Source organism: Haemaphysalis longicornis, unplaced genomic scaffold, assembly GCF_048455015.1.
Source record: "Haemaphysalis longicornis isolate Haplotype H1 unplaced genomic scaffold, Haemaphysalis longicornis Haplotype H1 scaffold_2, whole genome shotgun sequence".
Classification (NCBI taxonomy): Eukaryota; Metazoa; Arthropoda; class Arachnida; order Ixodida; family Ixodidae; genus Haemaphysalis; species Haemaphysalis longicornis.
Genome location: NW_027526295.1, coordinates 201,645,593 through 201,671,053, shown reverse-complemented (window position 1 = coordinate 201,671,053; position 25,461 = coordinate 201,645,593). Strand labels below are relative to the sequence as shown.

Sequence of the window (25,461 nt, the reverse complement as noted above, 5' to 3'; positions counted from 1 at the left end):
CCTCGCCACTAACTTTGAGTGGGTCGTTTGTTAACAACATTGCCGAAGATGCAGTGAAACGACATGTTTGGACACACTTCTGCTGCTGAAATGCATCTACACGTGTTATCTTTGAGTCGCATTCGAAACGAAGTCACTCGCGCGCAGCTGCAGAGCTGGGAGGACAAGCTACGTCTACCAGAGTTGACAGATTAAAATGCGTAAACAACGAAATGGCGGCGCCCATGAGCCGTCGCGGTGTAAACAAACGTCGTGTGATGCCAACTGACCAATGGTCATGGTGCTCGGCACAGAACAATAGGAGAAAAAAGAGCCGATACTCTGTAATCTTATCTAGTGACACTAGTGAAAGCTTGGATGACTCCAGTGAGGAAGCGAATTACATGCCTCCATGAGATGTGCTGTTCGTAGCAATAAAAAACAAAACAAAAGGAGGAGGCAGGGAGGAAACTTTTTCTGCAAAACCTGCAGCAAAAACACTGGCCTGCAACCAGGAGATAGCTTCAAGCGGTTTCACACGCTGCTCAAATATCGGTGAGGTAGTTGCAAGCAGAATACAAGAGAAAAAATAAATATCCTGTGAGTTTTTCTTGCACAGTTTGTTTTTTCCTTCGCGACGCCAGAAACTGGCAACATAGTTTCAAACCAGAATGGCTGGCAAGTGGGTAAAAGTAGTGGACCTTTCCGGAAAGGGTTAATGAAGGCGCTAAAAGATGTTATATGTTTTTACTTCGAAATAACTGGTTGGCTCCGGTGGCACAGATGTGGTGACTGCTGGCCCCCGAAGTGCCATTTTTGGGGTTCAGCTGCACATTTTCCTTGGATGCATGCGTGCATATTGAGTCCGCGGTTCAGTGTGGGTCATTTTTGGCAATGCACGTGGTGCTTGGTAGTCCAGGGTTCGTTGCGTAGCTCGTCCAGTATTTTCGTTGATGTTACCCGGTCTCTGGTATTCAACCTCGTCACTGCTCCAGTGGGCAGCAAGCGGCGTGCATGGTGGGCCCTTGTGAAAGGGGCCGGGATGCTTGTGCGATGCAGGTGACCCGGCCCCTGGACGTGAAGCTGCGGGAGAAGCTGCTGCGGCTGCTGCTCAACTCTGGCCGGGTGCTGGACTCGTACAAGCACGCCCTGCAGGCTGAAGAGGAGCCCCAGTTTGCGGCCGAGGCACTCCACTCCGTCGACTGGCAGCGCTGCTTGGCCGATGTCTTCGAGGCAAGTGCGGCTGTTTCTCTCGAGGGGAGTCCACATGCGATGTACCCTTAAAGGCCAACTGCACTCAAATTTCACCTCGGCCAAATTTGTTTTTAATGCGTAGTAAGTACCCCCAAATAAGGTGAGACACAAGTGGTAGCCCCGTGAAACGCCTCGTTAATCAGTCAGAAGCGTTTAAAAAGGCTCCGCCGCAGACCACTCTGCACCTGCCGGCGGATCGCGTAAACAGCCATGACGCGCCTGTGACGTTCCAGCCGACGGTGGCTTTTTCCTCTGGCCAGCCACGCAGCGGGAGAACCGGTCGAGCTCTGCTGCCCCGTGCGCGCGTAGAGCTTGCGCGCAGACATTCTCCCGAACTGGTGACCGTCCGGCCGCTCGCTGGACGGCTGCAACGTCACTGCAATGGCCGCGCTCTCCTCGGTTTCGATTTCAAAATCGCCGATTTTTGCTGGCCGCTTGCGGCGTCCACGTGCGTATTTCAGCTGTTGTTTTTTGCATGTTGCTTTCTTTTTAAGCAGACTATACGGAAATAGGGTTTTCAAGAAGTCGAAATTTTGAGTGCAGTTGGCCTTTAAAGGTGCCATGCCGACAAAATGCAAGTTTGGTTCATTCGAAAGATTGCCTCGTGAGAATCATACTGACACCACTGTTAACGTAAGCTTTGCTCAAATAAGCTATATAATTAGGAATGGCCGTGCGACCCACTAGCTCATTTCCCGCACTATACTCGGGGACAACTTTCTGTGGCAATGCAGTCGAGGCTAGAGCCGAACCAGGCCGTTCTTCTGCGCAGCTGGAAGTAGGTCAATAAAAATAATTTGCTGGGTGCAGCCTAAGCAATTCCAAAATATTCAGCTTTTATTTTCTAGCCTTTGATAGACAGTGGCACTAAATTGTTGGCCACAATATGCAAAACAGGGAAGGGAGCATTATGTTTGAGTTTTTTTTTTTTTTTTTTTTTGTTGCTATGTTACCCAGTGGCGTCGCATGGGTTCTTTTCAAGGGAAAAAAAAGCATGGCGTCTTCGTTGATGGCAGCCTTCCTTTCCCCTACAATAGCTCGCGATTTAATTCACGCATAGGATTTTCAACAAAATTGTGGACCTGGAGCTGTCAAAACCAACGAAGCAAGTTACCTGCAACGTGTATGCCCAAGGGAGACTGACGCAACTGGGACTCTGTCGTTTCTGCATTCCGTTCGGTTAGCCAGCTTGCCAGCGTAAGCGAGCGCACTGTCGCATGGCTCAAGGCAGAGGTTCTGCATGGTATCCTGAAGTCTCGAAATCATGGAACGGATTCGTTTAGCGACTGGAAGACCACCTAAAGTTTTCGGAAAGACAAGAGTGCAGCGGTACAATAGTTTCATCCTTCAACACACTCAACGCGATCCTAATGGGATTTGACTTTGCGCCGTAATGTGTGCGTGCTGCTCTTTCTGTAAACTGCGCCCACCATATGTAAGCACACTAAGCACGTAAGTGGTACTGCCCAGTATTCAACTCCAGAAGAGTGTACATATCAGTGCATGACCTCAAAACTGCAGCACTGACAAAATTCATGTCATTTCTGGACGGTTTAGAGTTGGACGATATTGTCCATGGTATTGTCCATGGTAGACGCCTTTCGTAAGTGTCCGAAAAGGATCAGAATGAAAAAAGGCCGCCGCGCGTTTCAGAAACCTTCCTTGAGGCGTCCTTATGAAAGGCGCCCTTCTTGGGGCTTGCTAGGCTCCTGCGAATGAGGCTAGCACGCGACACGCAAATCCGCATACAGAGTGTAGGCGGGACGTGACTCTTGCACCAATAGTGATGGATGCTCCCGTGGCGCCAGGTTCGAAGCGCTCTAATCAGCCAGCTCCTTCAGTGGCCGGTCCCCAGGGAGAACTTTAGGCTTAACATCGCAGCTGATATTTGATCACTGCTTGCAATACGGCTGCGCATGACTATCCTTCGCGTAAATTTTTCACCACAGTATCATCCCCTTTCTCCAATGTGTAACTTGGTTTTCCTTATTGGTCGCATTCCAGCAAGCTAACAAACTGTAGCCACACCTGCAGGCGTCGTTCTATGCGTGGAGGCAGTGCCATCGGGCCGACGCAGCCATATCGCGTGCCAGCCGGGCTGGTGTGCGGGTGTAAACATGGCCGTGTTCAGGCAGCAGGCATGTGTGCGGGTCATTTTTGCTTGCAGAAGGTGCTTCATTTTTTACTGCTTTATGAATTTCTCGCGAGTGACGCATGAAATCTGTCACCTCAGCTAAGCTGTCGTAGTTTGCGATGTTGGTTGGGAATAGGTGGGTCAGGAGCTTCCTTAAGTAGCGCTTACTTTTTGGGCTGATAAGTTCGCCAGAAGGCGCCCTTGCAACATAAGTGCAGTTCTTGAAACGCGTCAAGGCGCCGAAACCAAAGTGATACTTAAAAGTTAGGTTTGTGAATGCGGGGGTAAGCCAGTCCGAGTTCACCAGTCAAAGTGCTGGCTTGTGCTTAGAAACAAAGAAGCGCAGCAAAGGAGACGCCAACTTGCCTGCATGCTAGGTGATCGTGGTTCAGTGTACCCAACCACGGAGCTCATGCAAAGAGATGAACTGCATAGCAAATGCCCATCAGTCATGCCAAAACTGAAACCAAAACCAGTTCTATCGGAAACTACTTTGGCGCAGTAACACAAGACAGTTAGTTCCACCCCCCCCCTTCCCCTGTAGCTTTCTCTCCATTGCCACAGAAAGTTGTCCCCGATTATAGAACCTATGACGGCATATGCACAGCTGCGCGATTGGCTGAGGCCGGCAGAAGCAAACGCAAGTTAGGCAGGGCTTATAAGCTTGCAGAACGAGCTATTTTCGCTTAAATGTAATGCACATTCATTTTATAGCAGTAAGAATGGTGGGGTAAACAATGAAAATTAGGAAAGTACACGTAAACATACAAGTACCAGTGCGTAGTGCTGTTGCTACTGCGCGCACTATTCTTGTTATAGCTGCACAGCAGTGTGGTGCTTTGGGGTTTTCTGACATGACACTGGGCTGATTGACGTAAGCGACGATCTTACGTGACCCTGTTTGTCAAACATACCCCATGTTTCACGAAAAGATTACTACCTACCGTAACAAAAAACAAGCCGACTGCAAATACCATCGGAAACAATGCAAAGGTGGACAGCGGCGCTGCACGGTATGGTGGCACTATCTGGTAGGACTGGCTTAGTTAAACAAGGCGTTCCGGCAGTCCGCTGCAGAGTGAACAGCGCACTGATGTTTGCTTGAAGATCTGTCCTGGTTACGTCATCGCAGACGTCGTCAAACACGCGGTTTGCTGGGAGAATCAAAATTTTACTGAAATTGTTCAATTTCTCCGTGAATAAGGCATCATTTGCGGCCTGACAACCGCTGGGGGCACTTAAAACACCTAATCTATCGAATAAAACAAACTTGTGTTTTGTCTGCATGGCCCTTTTTAGCGCAGCTGGATACTTTTTGGTAATAGGGGAATTGGTGAGCAGTATACACCTGGACCCCTTGTTTGCACAACGAAGCTCTGACCTCTGGGTGGAGGCGGTGTTTGAGGAGGGTGACTGACGTGCCAGGCACCTGTTGCAGGCGTACCACGACAACCTGGTGGGCCCCGTGGACGAGCCGTTCCTGACCAAGTTCCTGCTGACCCTGGACCAGCTGGCGGGCCTGCTGTTCACCTACCCGGGCAGCCTGACCCTCTCCTCGGCAGCCCAGGGGGGCTCTTTCAACGGGGAGCCTGCCAAGCAGGGGGAGCGGGCGGCCGTGGAGGACGCCCTCAACGCCATCAACCTGTGGGTTTCTTCATGCAGCGCTTGCCCTTCATGCCGAAATTTGATGCCCAAAACTTCATTATTTTGCTTTTGCGTTTGAAAAGTTTTTTGTTATCCAAAAGGAGTTCCGACAACACAAATATGAAGTCAGAAAAAAAATTGGTTCATTAGGACGGTCACTGGGACACACTGGGCACTGGCTGCCCATATATCACTTGAACAGGAGTGCTACCTTGATCACCATGATTTATGGTTCAAGTGAAGACAATAACGCAGAGTTTGTATTGCTATCATTTGTAATAACAACGAAATTGCACAATTTCGGTTACCTGTCATTAGCCCATTGAGCCACCCAGGCTCGATGCGAGTTGACACGTGTAAACAATATTTTTTTTAGCTTACTGAGGTACATGCTGCCCTTTTAAAGGTCCGGGATCCTTTGTCTGTCGATAGATGCCACAAAGTGCGAAAGAAAAAAAAAATTGTTTGAATTGTTGCTCCTGAGCAACACTGGGCATCAGAGGGGTAGGAGGGGGGGGGCAGCGATGTGGCTTTTAACTCCCCAAAAATGACTGCAAAACCTTTTAAAAGATATTCAACAAAAGAGATTAGGTAAAAAAAAATCTGTCAACCAAGACGACGAAATATGGGCTTAAACTCACAAAAACATTATTGTCCATGTTTGCCTCCCGAGAAAGCGTTTCTCCTCTCCACTTTCAAGCACACCAAAGGTGTTCCCTTGCAGAAGAGAAAAATGTGCAACTAAAAATGAAAAATGAGACTCGCCGTCCTGCCCTTTCTGCGCACATGACCCGAGTACTCTGCCAGTGGCCACTCACCATTGCCTTCAGGAACCATTTCTCTGGTGGTGTGGGTGCCTCATCTGCCCATTTTCAGTTTGTTTTGTCATAATTTTTGGTCTACCCTGTACATCCCGGCTTGCAAATTTGTAGCCTTTGAATTTTAAATCAGAATTTTCTTGGTGTACCAGATCTGTATTTTTCAGCATGTTAGATCCTAAACTGCACAACCATGTGATTGCAGAGGTTGGGGGGTGGGAGGGTGAATTTCTTGATTTGGAGCACAGGTCTGGTAGGGCGTCTGGTGCTTAATGCGCCTTCTATGCCTACAAAATTTATACAGGCTTTTCACCAAAGTTTAACATGAGCAAGCTCCTAATATAAAAAAGGTTTTGACTCATTGAGCCCATATTTTTATAGCTATGTGAATGAAACATTTCTAGTCTTTGCCAGTTGGTATCAAAGTCTCCCTACAGAAACAAATGTTTGGCAAAGCCACGTCCCCCCTTAACGGGAACACCCTTTAATTAATTGCAGCAGTATCTTTCCTCGGCACTAAATGAGGGTGGAGATGAGGGGTGGGTGGGGAGCACTGCACTTGGCTTTGCCTCCTAGCAACTGGAAGCGTGGCATTGTTGCGAATGTAGCTGGGATACAAATGCTCTGAACTGCACTCCGAGGGGGACCCATTTGGAGCTGTGCCTGTGCGTGACCAGTGATGAGTCGGGAGGAATGTGCAGTGAACCAGTGTGAGACTTCTTGTCCCGTGTAATCTATTGGGTGACCAGTATATTGCCTGCAACACTGCCTTTCTCAGGGTGCAGTCCACCACGTCCACCTGCACATTACTCTGCAGGAAACTGCGACTTGCCTTTTAATTACCGCATGGCTAATCTGAGTGGCAGAGTGTTGCTGCATTAAAGTCAACCAGGGCGGCAGCAAGACGTGGCTGTGTTCTTAAAAATGAAGCTGCTACTGCTAGTCTGTTTGCAGCAGCTTCTACAGGGCTACTTGGTAAGGTGAGAGGACAGCGGTGGGCTGTGCTGCATCTTCCGTGGTGGCACCCCTTTGCCCAGGCTCGACCGGCTGCTGAAGGAGGCACACGACAAGAAGTGGACCCGAGGTGGTGCCTGGGACTTTGTTCTGGAGCACGTCACGGCCCAGCTGTATCTCCATGTAGCCACTGTGCTGCTCAAGAAGGCCTGGAAGGTAAGAAGAGGAGGAGGCTCTTTCTTCCCATTCTTTAGAAAGTGCTGTGGTGAGCACCGTTGTGGGCGCACGATAGCAGTACATTCACAGTTCCATTCGCATCTACCTGTCTCTGATTATGCTCATCTAATTTCCTAATCCTGAAAAAAAAGAAAAGAAAAGAAAAAAAACTGCCGTATTCATTTGAGTATATAAGGCAATGTTTATTTCCAAAATAAAAAAAAAAGTCTCAAAGTCATTCCCCGCCTTCTATTCGATGTTCAGTGCGTGTGCATGTGCGTGGGTGTGGGTGGGTGGGAGAGTGTGTGCGTGTGTGTGTGAAAGAGAGAGGTTGGGGGAGGGGGGGAGAGGGTTTTACTCTGCAAACTGCACCCTCACCTTGTAATCGGGACCGCCTTATAATCGAATATATACAATAAGTGCAGGGGTACATTTACAGTTACACACATGTACGTGTTCCTAATGTTAATGGGTGCATTTTACTAGTGCAAAAGACGGACCACACGAGAAGCGTTTTCCTTCTCGTGTGATCCGTCTTTTGCGCTAGAAAAATGCACCCATTATCGTCTAACCAACTAGCCCAACTTTCCGTCCTCAGTTCCTAATGTGCCCACCTAATCTCGTAGTACTGAAAAAATAATAGTGAGATCAAATTCTTAACCTGCTGAGTTTTTTCCCACTTAACTAATTACAGAAGCAATTTCATGCTAATTATGATATCCGGGTGTTAAGAGAACTTTTTAGCGTGATATTTTTCAAAGCAATGTGTGTCACACAAAGTGGCAGCTGGCAGCGAACACACAGATATTGAGACTCCCTTGGCTGCATTGGCTGCATCTGATTCACCACGGCCAGTGCGGTCGTGCTGCTGAGATAAGAAGAAGGGGTGCGAGTGAAGAAACATGCTTTCCACCAGTGTTCTGAAATTTGCCCAACACGATCTATGCGGCTGCCAGACGAAGGCAGAAAGTCTACTCCGTCTGGGAACCATTTGTGTGTCGCTGTCAAAGACCCGCTTACCTCCTTCAACAGCCCTTTTCTTTGCCACCCCTTGCTGCGAAATTTTGCCGTTCTTGAAGTACTTCTGCACCACAGCCAATGGGACTGCAACGGGCCTCTTATGACAATTTGTCTGAGCCACTTGGGGTGGTGCTACTATTGAAGATTTTCCCCACTTTTGCACTGGCAGTGACCAAACTTGGCTGCGACTGATTTTGGATTGTGTTGAGCACCCAGGTGGCGCCAAGTAATCCATAGCTTTCCTGTGCAGTGCTTCTTATGACGCAGGTCTAGCTCTGGCATGTTAAATCCCAATCTGAACTTCTGTGACCACACTTATACTGCAAGTCCAGTTGATGATGGCAAAACAGGAAAGCAAACCTGAACAAGGATATAAGTTGGCAGGTATTTTTCATAGTCCTCGAGCCTCATTGTGCTAACAAAATAATCCTGTAATTACGAGCCTGGTTTCCCGTAAAAGCATAACTGTAGCTGTCATCTTTTCACATATCGAAGGTGAATAATATGCAGGTTTTGCTAACCCTGCATAACCAACACACTTGCTTTTCTCAATCAGAAAAATGGAGCCAAAGGGCTTGTTTTATGGAACACCTTTGCTCTGCTTGCCGACACTTCTCTCCTGCCCGTTACACCGGGGCGTTATGCGCCAGCTGATTGCCTTCGGGGCAGCTGAATGTTGCTTTTGAGGGATGAACGCAAACTTGCTGTGAAGATAATGCATCGCATATATGAACCACAGATAGCCGAGTGTAGTGGGTATTGTGAATGAAAAGAGCCATTTTTGGGGGCCATTTTCAAAACCCCTCGAGAACGCGAGCTTGGTGATCTCAATGCAAAGGATGAGATGCTGATTGTGTAACATATTTTCGTAGGTGCTTGTAGAGATAGCAACGCATGCACTTTTTTTGTGTATTCGTACTTGTTTAGTTCATTTCTGATGGTGCGAATTTTGGGTGATGTGAATATTATGCTCTACCCTGAGAAATTTGCATCATCGAGCTTCTGCTATAGATGTTTTCAATCTTCTTTGATTGTGAAGGCAGAAAATAAAAGAAAGTGTAATTTAGTAGTAAAAAAGTGCCATTAGTTTGCGGGCTACCCTGATAGCAATTGGTTTGACTGGAGTGAAGCTACTCTACCAGCAATACAGTGGTCGTCCCATCCAATTTGGTCGCACCTAATGCGAGTACAGCAGTAGCTCGTTAGGTGGAGCAGGACAGCCTCCACTCATACCAATTGAGAGTCTAGTTTTACTTCAGCTCTGTTGGTGTTCTGGCATGTAGTGTTGAGGGAATCAGATATGGCAGTGATCACCCAAGGAACCGTAAAGGGATTTTTGGGTAGAAAAATAACAAGCTTGGCCATATTGGAGGCAAAAAAAAAGCAAACACAAAGAAACGCAGCTTTTGTGCCTAGCATTCCTTGCAGACCGTGTTCAGTGCTTTTCAACAAATTTTTGTTGCTACTAGTGTTATTTTTTTTTGCAAAGAGCTTTTTACTAACAAAAAAAAAACACATGAAAGAAAAAAGTAGTGTTTCAGATGAGGGTCATTGCACTACGATTTGGGCCCGTGTGTCCCCACCTTAGCGGCTGTGCTGTGACGGGGTTCTCTGCATGTGGCCATGCCCATGGGAGGTTGGCGCACTTGCGTGCCTGTGGGCCTGGTCCCTGTTCCTTTTGGGCACGAGCGTAGGTCCTCCCTTGTGTGTGCGTGCGTGCAGGAGCGGTGCAGCTGGCCGGAGGCCCGTGGCTGGGTTTCGGGCCTGCTGCTGGCGGCGTATGCGGTGCGTCCCCCGAGGGACCTCTTCCAGGAGCCCTGGTTCCGGGGGCTGGACATGGCCCACAAGGCCCTGTACCGCAGCATCCTCTTCCGGGCGCACCACCGCCTGTCCGTGTGTGGTGAGTGAGGGCTGCCTGCTCGCTGGCCTTGTCGTCTCTCTCTCTCTGTCCTTGTGGGCCCGTTAGTGGCTGCGGCCTTCCGATGTGGAGCCCAGGAGGGCTGCTGTTGGCGGCTGCATGTGCTGCATTGTGTAACTGTTCTTGAAATATTCTGTGCGGGGGGTGTGGCAGCAGCACCAGTGCACGGGGGAAAGGGGAACCGAGAGAGGTGCAGGCCATGCATGGCTGAGCATGTGAGGAGGTGTGTTGAGTGATGTGGACAGGGGTGCAAAAGGGACCACGCAGAGCACATGCGCTAGTTCATTTCATGAAGCCGCGTGCCCTTGGCTATCCTGTTCAGTGCAAATGTGCAAGATGCAGCGTTTTTGGAAAAGCTGTGGCTCCAAGACCTGAGAGGAAAATGCTGAGCCAGCAATAAATAGGAGAGCTTGTTTCCGTTGCTGAGCAAACTTTGGGTGCGTCTGGCGTGTGCAGAGCAAGCTAGCCTGGTGTCAATGGAGGCGCACTCCCTCGTTCCTGTTTGTTCATTCCTTTTTCTTCCACCTCAGCGGCTGTCTTTGCTCACTGTTTTTTCTTGGCATCCTTACATTCTATGACCTTGATTGAGAAGCGTCGTACTCGGGCATAATGATGTTGCCTGGCAGTGCTTTTTTGTTGGCTGCCACCCATGCATGCCGCCGACTTGAAACACCAGCACGTTCATTTCCCAACGGCAAGCAGCCCTGATTGATAGGCTTCATACATACCTGACGCAAATGATCTTCCAAGTTAGTCAAATATAGGCTCGCACATAAATGAAGGAAGCAGCAAGTGAGGTAGGCTACTCCCCCAGGCAGGCACTGGGGTTTTGTTAATGCCCGAGTTCCTTGAGGCAAGCCTGGTAGCTCTGTATAAAGGGGTTCTGGCAGCCTGTGCTAGCAATAATGCTGCTTCAGCCACAAGGTTGCCAATTGGAAATTATTCTTGTGCCATAAATTTGTTTTAATACTGCAGTTGCAGAAAAGTTAGTGTTGTAATGTCAGTACAAGTAACATTCAATGGGGATCGGATATATTGAAGGTGGCCACATTGAGGTTTGATTGTTTTTCCTGGGTGCTGACACCAAGGGAGAAAGAATGTGGTCGTCCACACGTTGTGTGAACCCTTCCCCGTGTGCAGGTCACCTGCTGCACCTGCTGTGTGACGTCGAGGACAAGTCCCGCTGGCTGTCCGACATCAAGCAGGAGGCATGCACACCCGAGGTAACCAACTTACTGCTGGTCCTCAAGACATGTAGGCCCATTTGACCTCGACAAGTAGGAATGTGCGCAGTTTTGTGTGCATTGAGTGCGCATATGCGGCGCCGATGCCATGGTGCCAATAGTTCATCACTTCATTTGTTCTTAATCCCAGGGGTGAGACAGCTGCGCAAATAGCGCAGTTTTGATAAAAATTTGTTTTCCTGCGCCAGGCTGCTCCAAAAGTTTGAAAATTTCGAAAATTGCGCCAAACTGCTCCAAAATGGTCTGAGAGCCAAGGTTTTTAACGATCCCGTCAGTTTCAGCAGGGAAAAAGGCTTACTGGTGGCATACTTTTCCTGCATCTCCAGGGTGATGCTGTTTGTAAAGGTTTAATTGATTGATCATTCAATAAAAAAGGCATAAAATTGTCCCCGAGATAGTTTTTTCGAAAGTCTTAGTGCTGGGTTGCACATGTTATATTCTGTGAGTTTTTAAAGTTTTTCCATCGAAAACCATTGCAAACTCCTGTAGAAAAAATGCTTATCTGTACTGAGGTGGCAAACTACTTGTGCAAGGTGATGAAAAAACGGCAATTATAGGAGCGCCGTATCTCTGGAACAACACTACTGGGCGCCGCCATCTTGGTGCGGTGAAAATTGGAAAACATGACCGCCGGGCGAAGCAGTTGCTTGCGGTTTAGGCAGAGTGGTCTTCGTCGACTTCTGCGGTGGTTTTGGTTATGGGGGTGGCTGGGTTTACATTTAGTCGTTTGATCTGTTGCGGGACTCGAAAGACTGGAGTTCATCAAAAACAACGGTGTTATAAAACGCTGAGTTATTGCTGCTTTTTGACAGGGAGCTTGCGAGTGGTGGGAATGGGACGATCGACACTGCATAAGTGGCGGCGCAGGCTACATCGCCGGAAAATGTTGCAACAGTGTCCGATAGCGTGACGGCCTATTATTGCACGCTAGTAGTAATGGTTCATTTATCTGAAGTGAAATTTAATACCAAAAGGGAGGATCGTAGTGAACGTGCACCTTGGGTATTGAAATGGGAGGACTGGTGGGGTGCCACGACTGTCACCTCGTTTTGCGCAACTTTTGCCGTGGCGTTAACTTGTGCGTTAACTCTTTTGTTACGGCGGAAAAACGGCCGATTTTGAGTGCTTCCACAAAACTTTTTTTTTCTCTTGAGCTTAGTAGACACATTTAGCATTGCTATGCATGGAATTGTAGCTTATAGATTGCTCCTACAAACACATAACAGCAGTTTTGTGAAAGGTACAGTTACTTACAGTTTATTAGTTAAATAATCACGAAAAATGCACAAAAAAGCATACACGTAACGTATATAGGCGATTGTAATGAGCCTAAAAATTATCTTAGGAATTCTAAGATGCACAAATTGTTCCTGCATTTCTTGGCTATGATTCAATATATATGTTAACGCTGTACACTAAGTTTTGTATTTTTGTGGGCCCGTCAACCTAGCGGAACTGACGGCTGTGTCCCTTTTCGAAGCCACTCGAGTGTAAGTCGGTCATGCATCCAAGCTCACTTTTTTGTGTTCTGACACAAAATCCCTTTCACTTTAGTGGTAAAAAACCAGAAAAAAGAAATCCAGCGCTCTTGTGAAGTGTCGCGCATCGCTCCTTAGCGGTAATCTGACACGAGTGCCAGGCTATCGTGAAGGTGATAACGCGATATGACGCGGCGCATTTGGCAAAATATCCCCACCGTATGTTGTCCAGACCCTACACATCAATGTGTAAAGCCGCAGTCGTCAGATAGGAAGTCCGTTTTGTTTAGAAATACAGCCAAAATACAGCGGACACCGTTTTCACACAACTCTCCACTATCGCGGGTTCAAATTTCACTTTTGGCACGGTCTCTGCACGTGAAATATCAACAAAACATAGTAAAATTGAAAAATGAGTTGTCAATAAATACGCCAGATGGCGTTAGTTGTCCGCCAGGCGCTGTTTTTAGCTTTCGTGGGACGTTTGAAATCAGCGGAACTTTGTGTCCGATGGCCTATGGCGCCGTAAGGAAAGAGTTAAGCTGAGTCTGGGATTACAAAAATAATAATTTCGGTGTTCACATGATAATAAAAGGGCCTTACGATTTCTTAGTTTTTCAATTCGATATTTTCAACGGACCTCCACTCTATCCATGCATAGAGGCTAAGAATTTAAAAACGATTTGTAAAAAGGTAGTGCAGTTCGTACCTTGTGATACTCTGGTAGAAAAAAAAACTTTATTGAAAGGCTGTTTCAGTGTTATGTACGTTCAAAACCGATTAAAAAGTGCATTTTTCCCCCTCGAGTTGCCAAAAAATTGAATTTTTAGGTTCCTAAGGTGTCATAGTAAATGGCGTTCTTCTGCTCCAAATCAAGGTGGTTCTGCTCCAAAATCAAGATTTTGCTGCTCCAAAAACTGCTCCCAATTCTGGTTCAACTGTCTCACCCCTGTTTAAATCCTGAATGGAGTGACTGAGCTTAAGCTTACCATGATAGACAGTTGTAGCCAACCCAGGGTATCCTAGGTACATGAGGACAATGGCTCCTGGGACTTCTGTGTGCTTGCAGTTGGTTTTCTTGCTGTGTAATGTGCCAGCTTGCACTGCGAGGTTCGCTGCTGGTTATGAAATTGTGAGGTTGCAAATTTATTTTCCCCCCTTCTTTTATTTTTTCGACGTTTCAAGTTTGCAAAGTCTTTCCGTTGCGAACACGCTTGGGCATTGACTTGCATTATTTCTTGGCCTTTACTGGCTTGTTTCAGGCACGTCGAAGGATTTATCGGAACATCTTTGACGGTGAAGAGGCCCTATCTTGGTTCCTCCATGACCCAGCTCTTGTAAACCGGGCGCTTGAGTTTCCCACTCGCGCAGCCCTTTTGGAACACGATCAGGGTAAGGCAATCGAGGAACCCCATTCCCCGCGGCCTCCCTCTTTTGTGGAGGGTTCTTTGCTAGACGGCAGGAAGGGAAGGTAGCATGCAGCACGGTACCTACTCCGTCAGGCTGCGTAGTGGTTGTGTGACACCGGCATGGTCAAGCAAGGTGTGTTGCCATAGGATAGGTGGCTGAGGGGACGAGCAGTGGGGGTTGTTATCAGGAACTGAACTTATCAGGGAATCGCTGCAAACCATGGACTCGAAGCTTCAAAACCACTGCCTGTGCCTCTGTGTGTTTGTTCTGCAGTGCTAGCTACAGTGGAATCTCGGTCATACGAATCTCAAGGTGCTGCAAAAATATTCGTATCACCCGAAAATTCGTATCATCAGAAAACGAGAAAAAATGGAAATGTGCCGCGCGCGGCAGGCGGCGGCAACATGGCGTCGGCTCTTGCCGTGAAGAGGTGCAGGTAGCTTCAGCGACCGCTTCTAACCTTTTGTTAAAACGCAGCTCAAGATGTAAACTAAATTGCTCATGCGGTGAAAAGGAGCTGACAGTGTTGGAGAAAACTGCACTATAAAATATCCGCGCCAAATATCCGCCGCGGAAGTGGCCCAGCCAGCTGCTGCGCGCGCTTTCAAACTGCCGCCCTGAAGAGCGCGCCTCCCCATTGGTGCAAGTCGGCAGGCTCCTCCCACTGCCGCGCATCATTTTCCGAGCGAGGTAGAATCTGACACAGGGGCGAAATCGTCGACACGGGCGTCGAAAGAACGCACACTCATCGCCGACGCGACGCACGCACACGAATTCAAGCGTGAACGGCATGCAATTCGTGCGCGTCGGCGTTGCACGTGCGTTATTTTCACGCCTGCGTTGACGATTTCGCCCCTGCGTCAGATTCTACCTCGCTCGAAAAATGATGCGCTACGCGCGCGGCAGTGGGGGTAGCCTGCCGACTTGCTCCATTGGGGAGGCGCGCTTTTCACGGCGGCAGTTTGAAAGCGCTCCGGACAGCGGCGGCAGCCCGCTGGCCCCGCCGGAGATGTTTAGGCTTACCACGGTGGCTGATATCTGATCGGCGCTTTCCCTAACCGCGCGGACGATGCTTTGTAGTGTCATTTTCGCCCACATTATCAGCTCCTTTACTGTACAAGCGACTTCATTTGTTTCTTAAGTGGCATCTTAAAGCGCGATCAGAAGCTGTCGGTCGAGCTACCCGCACCATTTCGCGGCCGGTGACGCCGCCATGTTGCCGCCACGCGCAGCATGCGGGTGGAGAAACTGGTGGTATTCGCGGCGGCGTCAGCGCGCCATCGGCGTGTTTTCGTGAGCAGAAAACGCTCCATACGGTTCACGCTTCAACATAATCGATGCGCAAGTGGCGCAGGCAACACGGCAAGGCGACAACAGGATAGGTAGAGCGCGGGGCATAGACGGAAGCGAGGAATGCGGAGAAAGCAAAATGGCGAGGGTATTCGCCGTCAGAAATGAGGGAACGCTTGATTGCCGCGGTTTATTCAAGAAGTATAATACAAAAAAAAAAAAAAAAGGAAGCTAGAGGCACCCGAGGTGCAGCCAGCGGAAACGAAAGATAAAAGAAGGGAGGGAGAAAGAACAGGCGTCGAGGGGGCGAAACATTCGGTTCGTTCGGAACGGCACCTCCCCACAAGGACTACCGTCAACGGGGGAGGGCTAATGCTTTTGTGCCCGCGCACAACCAAGGCCGCATGGCCGCACCAACACTCCCGCCTCCCGTCCACGCCGCAGTCGTCTGCTCGCGCGTTCGTATCACCCGCACCGGAGTGATAAATGCGTACGGATCATCCGAATTTTTTTACATTGCACACAATGCATTTTGGCCGGGGAATTTCGAAAATTCGTATCACAGCGAAATTCGTATCAACCGAATTCGTATCACCGAGATTCCACTGTAATTTGGAAATGCATGGCCACTTGGTCTTTGACTAAAGGCTACAAGAAGCCTGACAGAGGTCGCAGCCACCTTCATAAAATTAATCCAATACCAAATTGCAGTATAAGCATAGCATACAATTGGAGCATCACGAAAGATGCGCACGTGGCAATAAATGATGTATGTATTTCTCAGGTGAAAGCAGTGCCAGTACAGCTAACAAGAGCGAGGCTGTTCAACAGCCAAGCAACCTGTGGGAACCAAACACGTAGTCAGCCAAGCAGAAGGGGCAGAATTTACAAGCAGATTACAAGCAGAGATTCTTCCAAACACTAAAGTTTAGGCCTAGGTCCACTGTTGTTTGTTGGCAAACAATTGTATTCCAAAGAATGTCGGGGTTTAGCAATCCAGAAGAGTGGGACTGATTCTGGTTGACCCTTATAGGAATAGGGACAGTGCCGAGCTGCTGCTGCCGGCCTGGTGCTCTGCATCATGACCACTTTAGGCATACGTGGTTGCTTCGTGTTTGCTTATGCAAGCATTAAAAGCGTACTAGCACTTGTTTCTATTTCAGTGAAATCGTGCCTCTTTGTCAAGAAATTGGGGCGGCTGAGGTTTGCTTGCCCTTAAGCATTCTGTTAACACGCTTGCAAAAAATTATTTTAAAGGGACGCTAAAGACTGAATGACGTTCTAAATGAAAAGTCAGGCCTCTCAAATCTGTTTTGGCTCTTCTTTGGCAGCAAGTGATAGTTCGCTTGTTTAGAAGCAAATCAAGCTGATTTCGCTAATAGCGGCCATTGTGGACAACGGGGTCACTGCTACACTGCCACTTCCCTAATGTTTCTCTTGTGTGCAGCAAAGTTAGCTGCCTGGGCAGGCATCTGTGTTTGTCTTTTGTCCAGCTATTCTTCTTCTTCCGTTTTTGGCCACCCTGTGGAGTGTACTGTGGTTGTGCATTAGAATCGCAGTGGCTTCACCCCGCCTCCCTCAACCACCTGGCCTGGTTGGCACTGCACTGGGCCCGGGTACAGGACAAGTCCAAGGAAGCGGAGCAGCCCTGCTTCGAGGTTAGCAGTGCCCCCCTCCTCCTCCCCATCGCATGAGTGCTCCTCCCCGAGATGCCCACCTGCCCGTTCCCGGCTGCAGGTGCGCGTGTTTGAGAACCTCCAGCGGCGGACCCACTCGTTCAACACGGGTGCCTCGGAGACCCTGAGCCAGATGGACGCGGTGGCCTTCCTCGAGGCCACCTGCTTCTGTGCGGCCCACACGCTGGCGCAGAAGGGCGTGCGCCCCTCCCAGGGACCCCTGGGCTCTCCCCCGCACGTGGGCATCCCGCTGTGCACGGGGCCCCAGGCCGAGTGGTGGAGTGCCGCCTACCGGCTGCACACCAGCACGGCCAGGTGAGGGGGACCTCCCATCACGGCTTTGCCCCCGTGGGGGAACCTCGTTGGTACATAGTCAGTGTCCCAAACTCTGAATCCATAGGACCGTCCTGTGCATAGTGTTGTTGCCTGCATCAGGCAACGCGGGGAACGTGGGTCTTAGAATGGTAAAAAATCGCGAAAAAAAATGCATTTTGCGAAAAACACATTTTTGAAGTCTTTATACTTTCAAGCACCTACTCTGGAAGTTTCAATGCTGAATTTGATCGGGAAGAATATCGAAATTGACTTTGAAAACGCAGCGGGAGCCGCAAAATGCCGAAAACCAGGCTAAAAAAGGTCGACTCGAAGCTGACTGCCGGCAACGTGCCCCCACCCCCCCCCCCCCTTTTTTTTTTTGCAGGCGCACGTTTGTCGCTGCAGTATTTTCAATTCGGGTGCAGTTTCTCTGGTGCTAGTGACTGTGGTTCTGTCGCGTCTTTTTGCCTCGTACCACAATGCTTAGATACCTTTGCCTCAATGAATTACTTGCGGCAAGCGTACGAAAAGCCGACGGAAGGCGCCGTAGACGGCGGCCGTGCCGAGATCACCTGTCATGTACACATCTGGTCCGGGAAGCGCCGCGTAGAAACATCTAGATTTAGTTAGCTGTTGTGCGTTGGTCTTATTTGTGCAAAAAAGTCTGTAGCACAATATCTTCGTGCTTTTCTTCAGTTTGCATAGACGTTGAAGGAAGTGCAAAGTCAGCAGAAAGTTCAGTTCCAGCACTGTTTACAAAGGTTTTTCATTACTTGCATAGAGCTTTCCAGGCTATTTTTGTTGCATGGTCGCGTACTTGGTTTATTTTATTGAGGAACAGAGCGACATGGCGCTTTTTATATTGTGGCTATGCTGCAGCAAGAGTTAGAAACTAAAGATGCATTTTTCTCTCTTATTTTACGACGTCATGCTCTGCCTTACCGAGTGCCGTTATCTGGCTTTTGATCGAGGATGATAAGACTGGTATCATTTCATTTGCAATAAATATATCAAGCAGCTGATGCTGTTTGTATCACTCTGGCATTGATCGCCAAATTGTAGTCCACCTGCAGCTCTGCAGTTTATTTTGAGAAATCACACTCTTCCTTACGGGGTGTTCCCTTATCTTACACTTGAGCCAGACCAACAAAACTGGTATAATTTCATTTGTATTGAATTGGTCTAGCAGCTTATGCTATTTGTATCACTCTGGCATTGATCACCAAAGTGCATTTCACCTACAGCCTTGCTGTAGGTTTGAGATGCATTGCAGAACAATCTCTAGTTCTGGGTGGCTGCTGTGCTTTAGTCTCATATCAGCAGCACATGGTATTTGTGCCTTTCTGTATCCTGAAAAGACACTGAGATAAAAGGTGAACGAGGATCGATACAGTTTCTTAAGTATAACAGTATAAAATTTAACTTTCCTTCACAACGTGTACTGTATTCGCATGATTTACGTCAGTCTTTCCATAGTTATCCTGGTGTTACAGTCACATACTTGGTGTGCTTTTCTTCGTGAAGAACAGGGCTACAAAATGATGCTAATTATATTGTAGCTAAGCTGTAGCAAAGGTTACCATGATCTGAAACCTCAGATGCATTTTTCTCGGTTTCTTTTTTTGCAAGACCATGCTCCACCTTATGGGGGGTTTTGTAATGTTGCTCTTGGGCTAGGATGACAAGACTGGTACCATTGTATTCGTATTGAATTGATCTAGCAGGTGATGCTATTTTTATTACTGTCATTGTTTACCTATTTGAAAAAGTTAATAAAGGTGGGGCAATTTTATACAAATTGTTGATATTAAATGTACGCCTCTTTCATGCTTTGCAAAAGTCTTTGAAATGAATAAAAATAGCATAGCCCCCCAGTGTAGACCTTTGGCATTATGTCCGTATAAATCATCATGGAGTTTGCTAAAGCGAAATTGCTCTAAACTCCCGTAAGAAATGCCTCAATAAATTTTAAAGCGTATTTTTTGAACAAATGTAGATATGTCAAAAGAAATTACATATTTGAAATCTGTAAAAAAAACTCATCAAGCCCCCGTGCTGCCTGTAAAAAGCTCGTGTGTGTGTGGAGGGGGTGTGTGTGCGTGTGTGGCCTTTGTAGCAGCACGTTGTGATGGGGCTTTGACGCAGGGACAAGATGGCTGACTTGAGGCGCACTGTGCAGAGGGGACTTGAGGTGATCCGAGGAATCGGTAACCATGGTATGGACCTTGCACTGGTCGCCCACCTGGCACGGACGTTCACCAGCAAGGTGGGTCGTGCAGCCGGCCGCCCGAGTTCGCAGGTGGGGTGCTGCCTTTCATTGGGACTGTGAAAGCATATTGTGGAAAAGCAGTTTTCTTGGGTCACAACCACTTATGTTGGTTTGCAATTGGAGCCTGCAGAGCCTGGTCTGAGTACAACCATTACCGTATTTACTCGCATAATCCTCGCACTCGCGTAATCCTCGCACCCCTAATGTGAGCCACCAAAACTTCGATTTTTTGGTTCCTCGCATAATCCTCGCACCCCCAACTTTGCAGCGGCGAAAGTTGCCTGCTCGCGAAACCAGCATGGTGCACGCGCTCCAACGCGCGCCCTCCCCCGCCGCCTCTCCGTTCGGCGGAGAGCGCTGTGTATCCAAGGCCATCCAGGCGCCCTAACAACCTGCATGGCTACTCCCTAACAGGCGCCCTAACACGCTACTCACACTGTACTTGGGCTGGTTTCGCGTGCGCGCAACTACACTACGTTCGCGCAGCCCGCTGTTGTGTCGCCGTCGTGGTCCCGCCGTTGAGCGGCAGCAGTCAGTGAGTCACTCGCGTCAGTGGTGGATAGCTCGCTGCCGTTTTGAGAACTTTTTGATCTAATTGTTTTGTGCTTGGTGCTGCTTCGCCATGGGGAGGAACGCCAGCTACACTGCCGCTTTCAGATTGAAAGCGAAAGAGTACACGATCGAACACGGCAACCGTGCCGCAGGCAGGCACTTCGGCGTCACCGACTTCAACGAGCGTTACTGGAGCAGGGCACGCACATACGACGACTAGAAAGGGCACGCGCCAGAAAGCAAAGGCGGCAATTTCATGATCGCTGATCGACGAGAGACTGTTTACGTTGTAAATAATAAAATAAAAAGAAATAGCTGCTGTTGGCAACACTGAGCTTACCTATACAAAAAACGACCGCTACATTTAGCGGGACTGGCATAAGGCAAATTGGCAACACTGTGCACCGGATTTTTTTTTCCCGCATAATTCTCGCACCTCTAAGTTTGCATTGACTTTTCCGGAAAAAAAGTGCGAGGATTATGCGAGTAAATACGGTAGTATGAATTTGGAAGCCTGTGCTTTAACGGCAAAATAGTTCCCGGCATCCTCCTTTTTTTGTTTCTTTTTTTTTTTTTTTTTAACCACTTGTTTCCATGTCTGATTGTGGGACACATCAAGAGTAGGGGTGTGAAAATATTCGAAATTTGGAATACGAATAGAATATTTTCGTTATTTGAAGCATATTTGATTTGAGAAATGCATATTGAAAAGTTCCCGAATATTCGGCTACGACTGAATATTCCAGAAAAGCAGCAAATGTTCCCTCAAGTAACGAATTATATGCGCGCTACGCATTCTACTAAAGGCCCAACTGCATGGTCCCGTAATTATCGGCATACTCGCCAATTGGTGTAAGCGTGCATAGAAGTACACGCAGTGTCGCACTATACTGGCGAGGGCGAGCAGTCCCACGACAGTGGCCGTAACCGGGCTGGCCGAGGGCGCGCCGGCCACTGGACGGCCTAGGCCTTACGCCGCTCAGCCCACTTTCACTGAAGCTTGCCTTTTATTTATACGCATTAAATTGCCTTCGAACTAAGAACGATATAGTTCAGATGTTTTTTAATGCCACCTTATTTTGAACATGGGTGGAAACGCCTCCCTGCCTCGCCACAGGCCACTTGTTCGGGCGGTTGGAACTGGCCATAGCATGCGGTGAGCACAGGGGCAGGGAGCACATATCTGCGGTTCGTACAGATTAGATTTGTTACAGTTAATACAGACTACAGCACCAAAGGCGCGTGCCAATTCCCTCACTGCACACCAGAGTATACCCTTTCCATGTGCACTTACACCAAGCTGCATCGATGCGTGTAATTACTCTATTCCAACGAGCACATTTTTGTTCGGGAAAATGCACCTCAGAATGGCATGCACGCGTTAGAAGCGAAACTGGCCGAACCGTAGCGGGGCAACCATGGTAATACATTCGCGCATACAAAATTGCACGGCCCGCTGCCACACCAAAAATTTTAAAAAACACAATCGAGGTACAGTCTACGCTCGTTACAGCGGATCCGGCACCAACGGACTTCCGGTTAGACCATTTCTGTTGATTTGTTTGGTCCCCATGCATTTGAAATGGAATCCACTCCGCTCATAACGGACCCGGCTACAGCAGACTAAATTTTAGACGAAAATTGGTTCTACTGAATGTTTATAGAGGACTTACGCGGGGCCGGCACCCAATATGCTTTTTATTTGTTTAGTTTGGAAAGAAAACTGTTATGTCTGGCAGCGTTGTTGGCAGCCGGGTCGTTGGCTCAGCCAAGCCAAGCCAGTGCCAGTGGCTTTTTTGTGTGTGTGTGTCCAGCGGTATGAGCGGCAAGGTAGCTGATTTCACAATCGGAAAAATTAAGCATAATTAACGCTGTCGAAAATGGGGAAAAACAGGCTGACATCACCACAAGTACAGGCCTGTCTAAGCAGATGATCCGCTAGACCGTCAAGAATAAGGCCGCTTGCCGATAAACGCGACTCCAGTGAGATGGAACAACAGCGCTATCGAATACGCGAAGTTCTGCACCCGGAGTCTAGTCTGCCTTTGTCACAGTTTTTATGTAATAGAGAACTCTGGTTCAGTGAATTTCGGTCTTTATTATTTTCACGCATGCATCGTTCCCGTTGAGTTCGGTGAGAAAGGTAAGAAATGCCTCAAGTAGGGGGTTGGTTCCCATCCATTGTGTGCAATCTGCAGGTGGCCGTGCGCAGTCCAACTGGTCTAACATTTGATTTAACAGCTGTTCGTGATCAGATTATTTTGTATCAGCTATTTTAATGACCAGTCTAAAATTAAAAATGGGGAAGCTGCCTTGGAGGAACGTCAGGCAGCGATCCGATTTGTTTGGCGAACGGTTTCTGAAATTCTGCCTCGTCACGAAAGATTTCAAAAGAGCCTAGCTAATTCCTATGGCCATGACTGATTTTTGTAGCTGGTTAGCGGTCGGATACTGCATACTTCGGCTACAGCGGGCGTTTTTTTTTTTTTCTTCCGGATTAAGAGGGTCCGTTGTAACGGGTGTAAACTGTATATCTTTTCGCCCAGGAGAAAGGCACCTTTTGCATCCACATATCACTACACCAACGCCAAACAGCATGCATGCGCACACGCATGCACCATGATAATACGTTCGTGCGTACAAAATTGCGTGACCCACTGCGACACCAAAAATTTTTAAAAATGCAATCAAGGTTTGTCTTCTTGTGCAGAACGAAGGCACCTTTTGCATGCACGGTATCACTACACCAACGCCAAACCACATGCATGCATGCATGCATGCCCGCAGGCACTAAAAATAAAGATGCTCTTTCGGTTGGTGCTGGCGTGTTATGTGGAAGGCACTAAGGTCGTGTGCTACCATTGGGGGGGTCTCTCCACCCCCTTGACAAAAGAGACAAGAGCAGCTGATGGAATATCGAGCACAGTGCCAATTTCTACAAGGGATGGAATTGCTACTCCCTAGCAGCCTCTTGCTGAACATCTTTTATTTTTCTGCGTTATGGCCACTAGAGTTTGGAATTGTGGTGGCCCTAATGCGTGGTTTGCCATACGGTATGTCGTGTTTTGAGGGTGTCCAGACCCTTCCTAGTGCAATAATAAATAGTGTTCTGAAAGCCATACGCCGCTTGTTCTGCGAAGGGAATTTTTTGCGGTTCTCTTTTGTTATTGTTTTCTTTATGCAAAAGCCTTGTCAGGGAGCGCAGGATGTGCACACCTTCCAAGAAGTTGGAGCTGCTAACTTTTATTATTCTGCAGGGTAATTTGCTGCCAGTGCATTACCCCACGTCTATCAGTTTATGCAACAATTTATATTAAAAAAAGTATCAGAATCTATTGTTACTTCGTGTTTTGCAACTTTTAATTACTACGCACATTCAATTTTTGATTTGATATTCGAAGGCAGTGTTTTGCCTTATTCATATTTCATTCGTATTCAAAAATGTCAATATTTGTGCACCCCTAATTTAAGAGAGTCCTTCTTCAGTGTGATGGCAGGTCTAGTACGAGGCTGGCTGCTTTCTTTTGTGGCATTTGTGGTATCCAGAAAAGCACTACCGCTATTTGACGTTCCCTCTGAACCTGGCCCTTGCCTTCTGGCTGCAGTCGTCGTCGAAGCGTGCCGAAGGACTGGAGGAGGAGGCGGGGGCCTTTGACGACCAGGCGGCCCGCTACTGGGAGGTGCTCCTGTCCATGTTGGAGCGGGCGAGCGGCACCGTCGGCAGCCCGTCGGCCGCCTACAGTCGGCTGTTTGGGGCGGTCAGCAGTGGCGTGGCGAGTCCCCAGGAAGTGCAGTCTCTGAAGCAGGAGGCCAAGACCTTCCTGGCTGTGCGGGCCATGAATGCGGACTGCCTGAACGAGGCAATCGACATGCTCTCCGAGCTCACCACTGCACAGTCTGCCTTCTACACAGCCCTGGTGAGTGGGGGTCGGCTGCTGGGAGGCCTCCTCTTTGGAGCATGTGTGGCGCTGCTCTCTCTGCTTGTTGGTAGGCTTGCGCGAATAGTGATGTTTTAGTTCGGAGCGAATTGTCCTTGGGTTCAAATACTGTCAAAGTGAATTCGAATAGTGTCGCTGAGCTTCCTGTCACTGAGACACCGAGCTTCCGGGCCTTGGCCAACAACAATTTTGCCTGCTCCCAAACCCATGTGGCCTGTTCCACCCCTGGGATACCCAGTGATTATCACCCTCCCCCAAAAGAAATGAAGGAAGCTCGCACTTACAGCAACAATGATAGATTAAAGGTCTTTGCAGCAGTAAAGAAGCAAATTGGCTGCCATTGTGGACTTAAGGGGGGACGCGGGGATCAGATTGTGAAAAGTGACTAAAAAATCGTTTTTTCGGAAGTCACATTTTCGGATTGCACGTTTTATATTCTATGCGTTCACAAAGTTTCCCAGCCGTAAACGATCGCGAAGTGCCAAAGAAAAATATTTATATCGGCTGAGGTGGCAAAATATTTTCTCAAAATGACGAAAACACGGCAATTTTCGCAGCGCTGTATCTCCGGAACGACGCCACTGGGCGCCGCCATCTTGGTCGCGTTAGATCGGCCGACTCTTTAACTTTCATTTCCCGGTCGCTCCTTCTGTCATCGCTGGCTCATAAACGCACAAACGGCAGAAAGAGAAAGGTAGTGAAACGAAGAAACCGATAGATTGTAACACGCGATTGGCTGTCCGGCCTCCTTTTTTGTTACGGCTCTCCTGATTGGGCGTCGCCATGACAGCAAAAACATGGCCGCCGCGCTGCTGCGCATTTTACGCTGACTCGCTCCGCCGATGTTTTCAAAGTTTCCCGGTCGACTCGTGCAGTTTACTCGTTTTATCTGTTGCGGTACTGAACAGTGGCATTACTGTTATTGCGGCGATAATGCTTGAGATCGTGCGCCAGATAGGGAAGTGCACGGCTCGAAAGATGCATCGAAAACGTGCCCGCGACATCGCCGTGGTCTGTCCTTGAGTGAGAAGCGCGGTCCGTGCGTCTACAATTGCGGTTCGTGAAGCGAACTTTTGGACGCATTGCGGGCACTGCGATGTTATAAAACGCCGAGTTATTGCTGTGTTTCACAACGAGCTCGCGAGCTTCGAGAATGGAATGACCGACTCGCCAGAAGTTGCGGCGCGCGCTGCATTGGCACGACGTGTTCGGGCAGCGGCCGATAGCGGGATCGGTTGCTATTGCACGCGAGTAATAATAATCGATGTACGTGAAGTGAAATTTAATGGGAAAAGCGAAGTGGCCAACCACAGCAAGGTTACCTAAATTACGATTGTGGGGAACGTGCGCGT

General features: G+C 48.5%; 1 protein-coding gene across 1 annotated transcript in view; it reads left to right on the top strand.

Moving 5' to 3' along the window:
* LOC144169778 (E3 SUMO-protein ligase RanBP2-like) overlaps positions 1 to 25,461 on the top strand; it is a 98,518-nt gene that overhangs the window by 13,509 nt on the left and 59,548 nt on the right. Inside the window, exons 8-17 of the mRNA XM_077699112.1 lie at positions 1,039 to 1,212; positions 4,806 to 5,011; positions 6,867 to 6,999; positions 9,742 to 9,919; positions 11,078 to 11,160; positions 13,922 to 14,051; positions 16,911 to 17,017; positions 17,097 to 17,350; positions 19,496 to 19,616; positions 23,777 to 24,088. Of these exons, the coding sequence (XP_077555238.1) occupies positions 1,039 to 1,212; positions 4,806 to 5,011; positions 6,867 to 6,999; positions 9,742 to 9,919; positions 11,078 to 11,160; positions 13,922 to 14,051; positions 16,911 to 17,017; positions 17,097 to 17,350; positions 19,496 to 19,616; positions 23,777 to 24,088 (1,698 nt within the window). The remainder of the gene's footprint in view (positions 1 to 1,038; positions 1,213 to 4,805; positions 5,012 to 6,866; positions 7,000 to 9,741; positions 9,920 to 11,077; positions 11,161 to 13,921; positions 14,052 to 16,910; positions 17,018 to 17,096; positions 17,351 to 19,495; positions 19,617 to 23,776; positions 24,089 to 25,461) is intronic.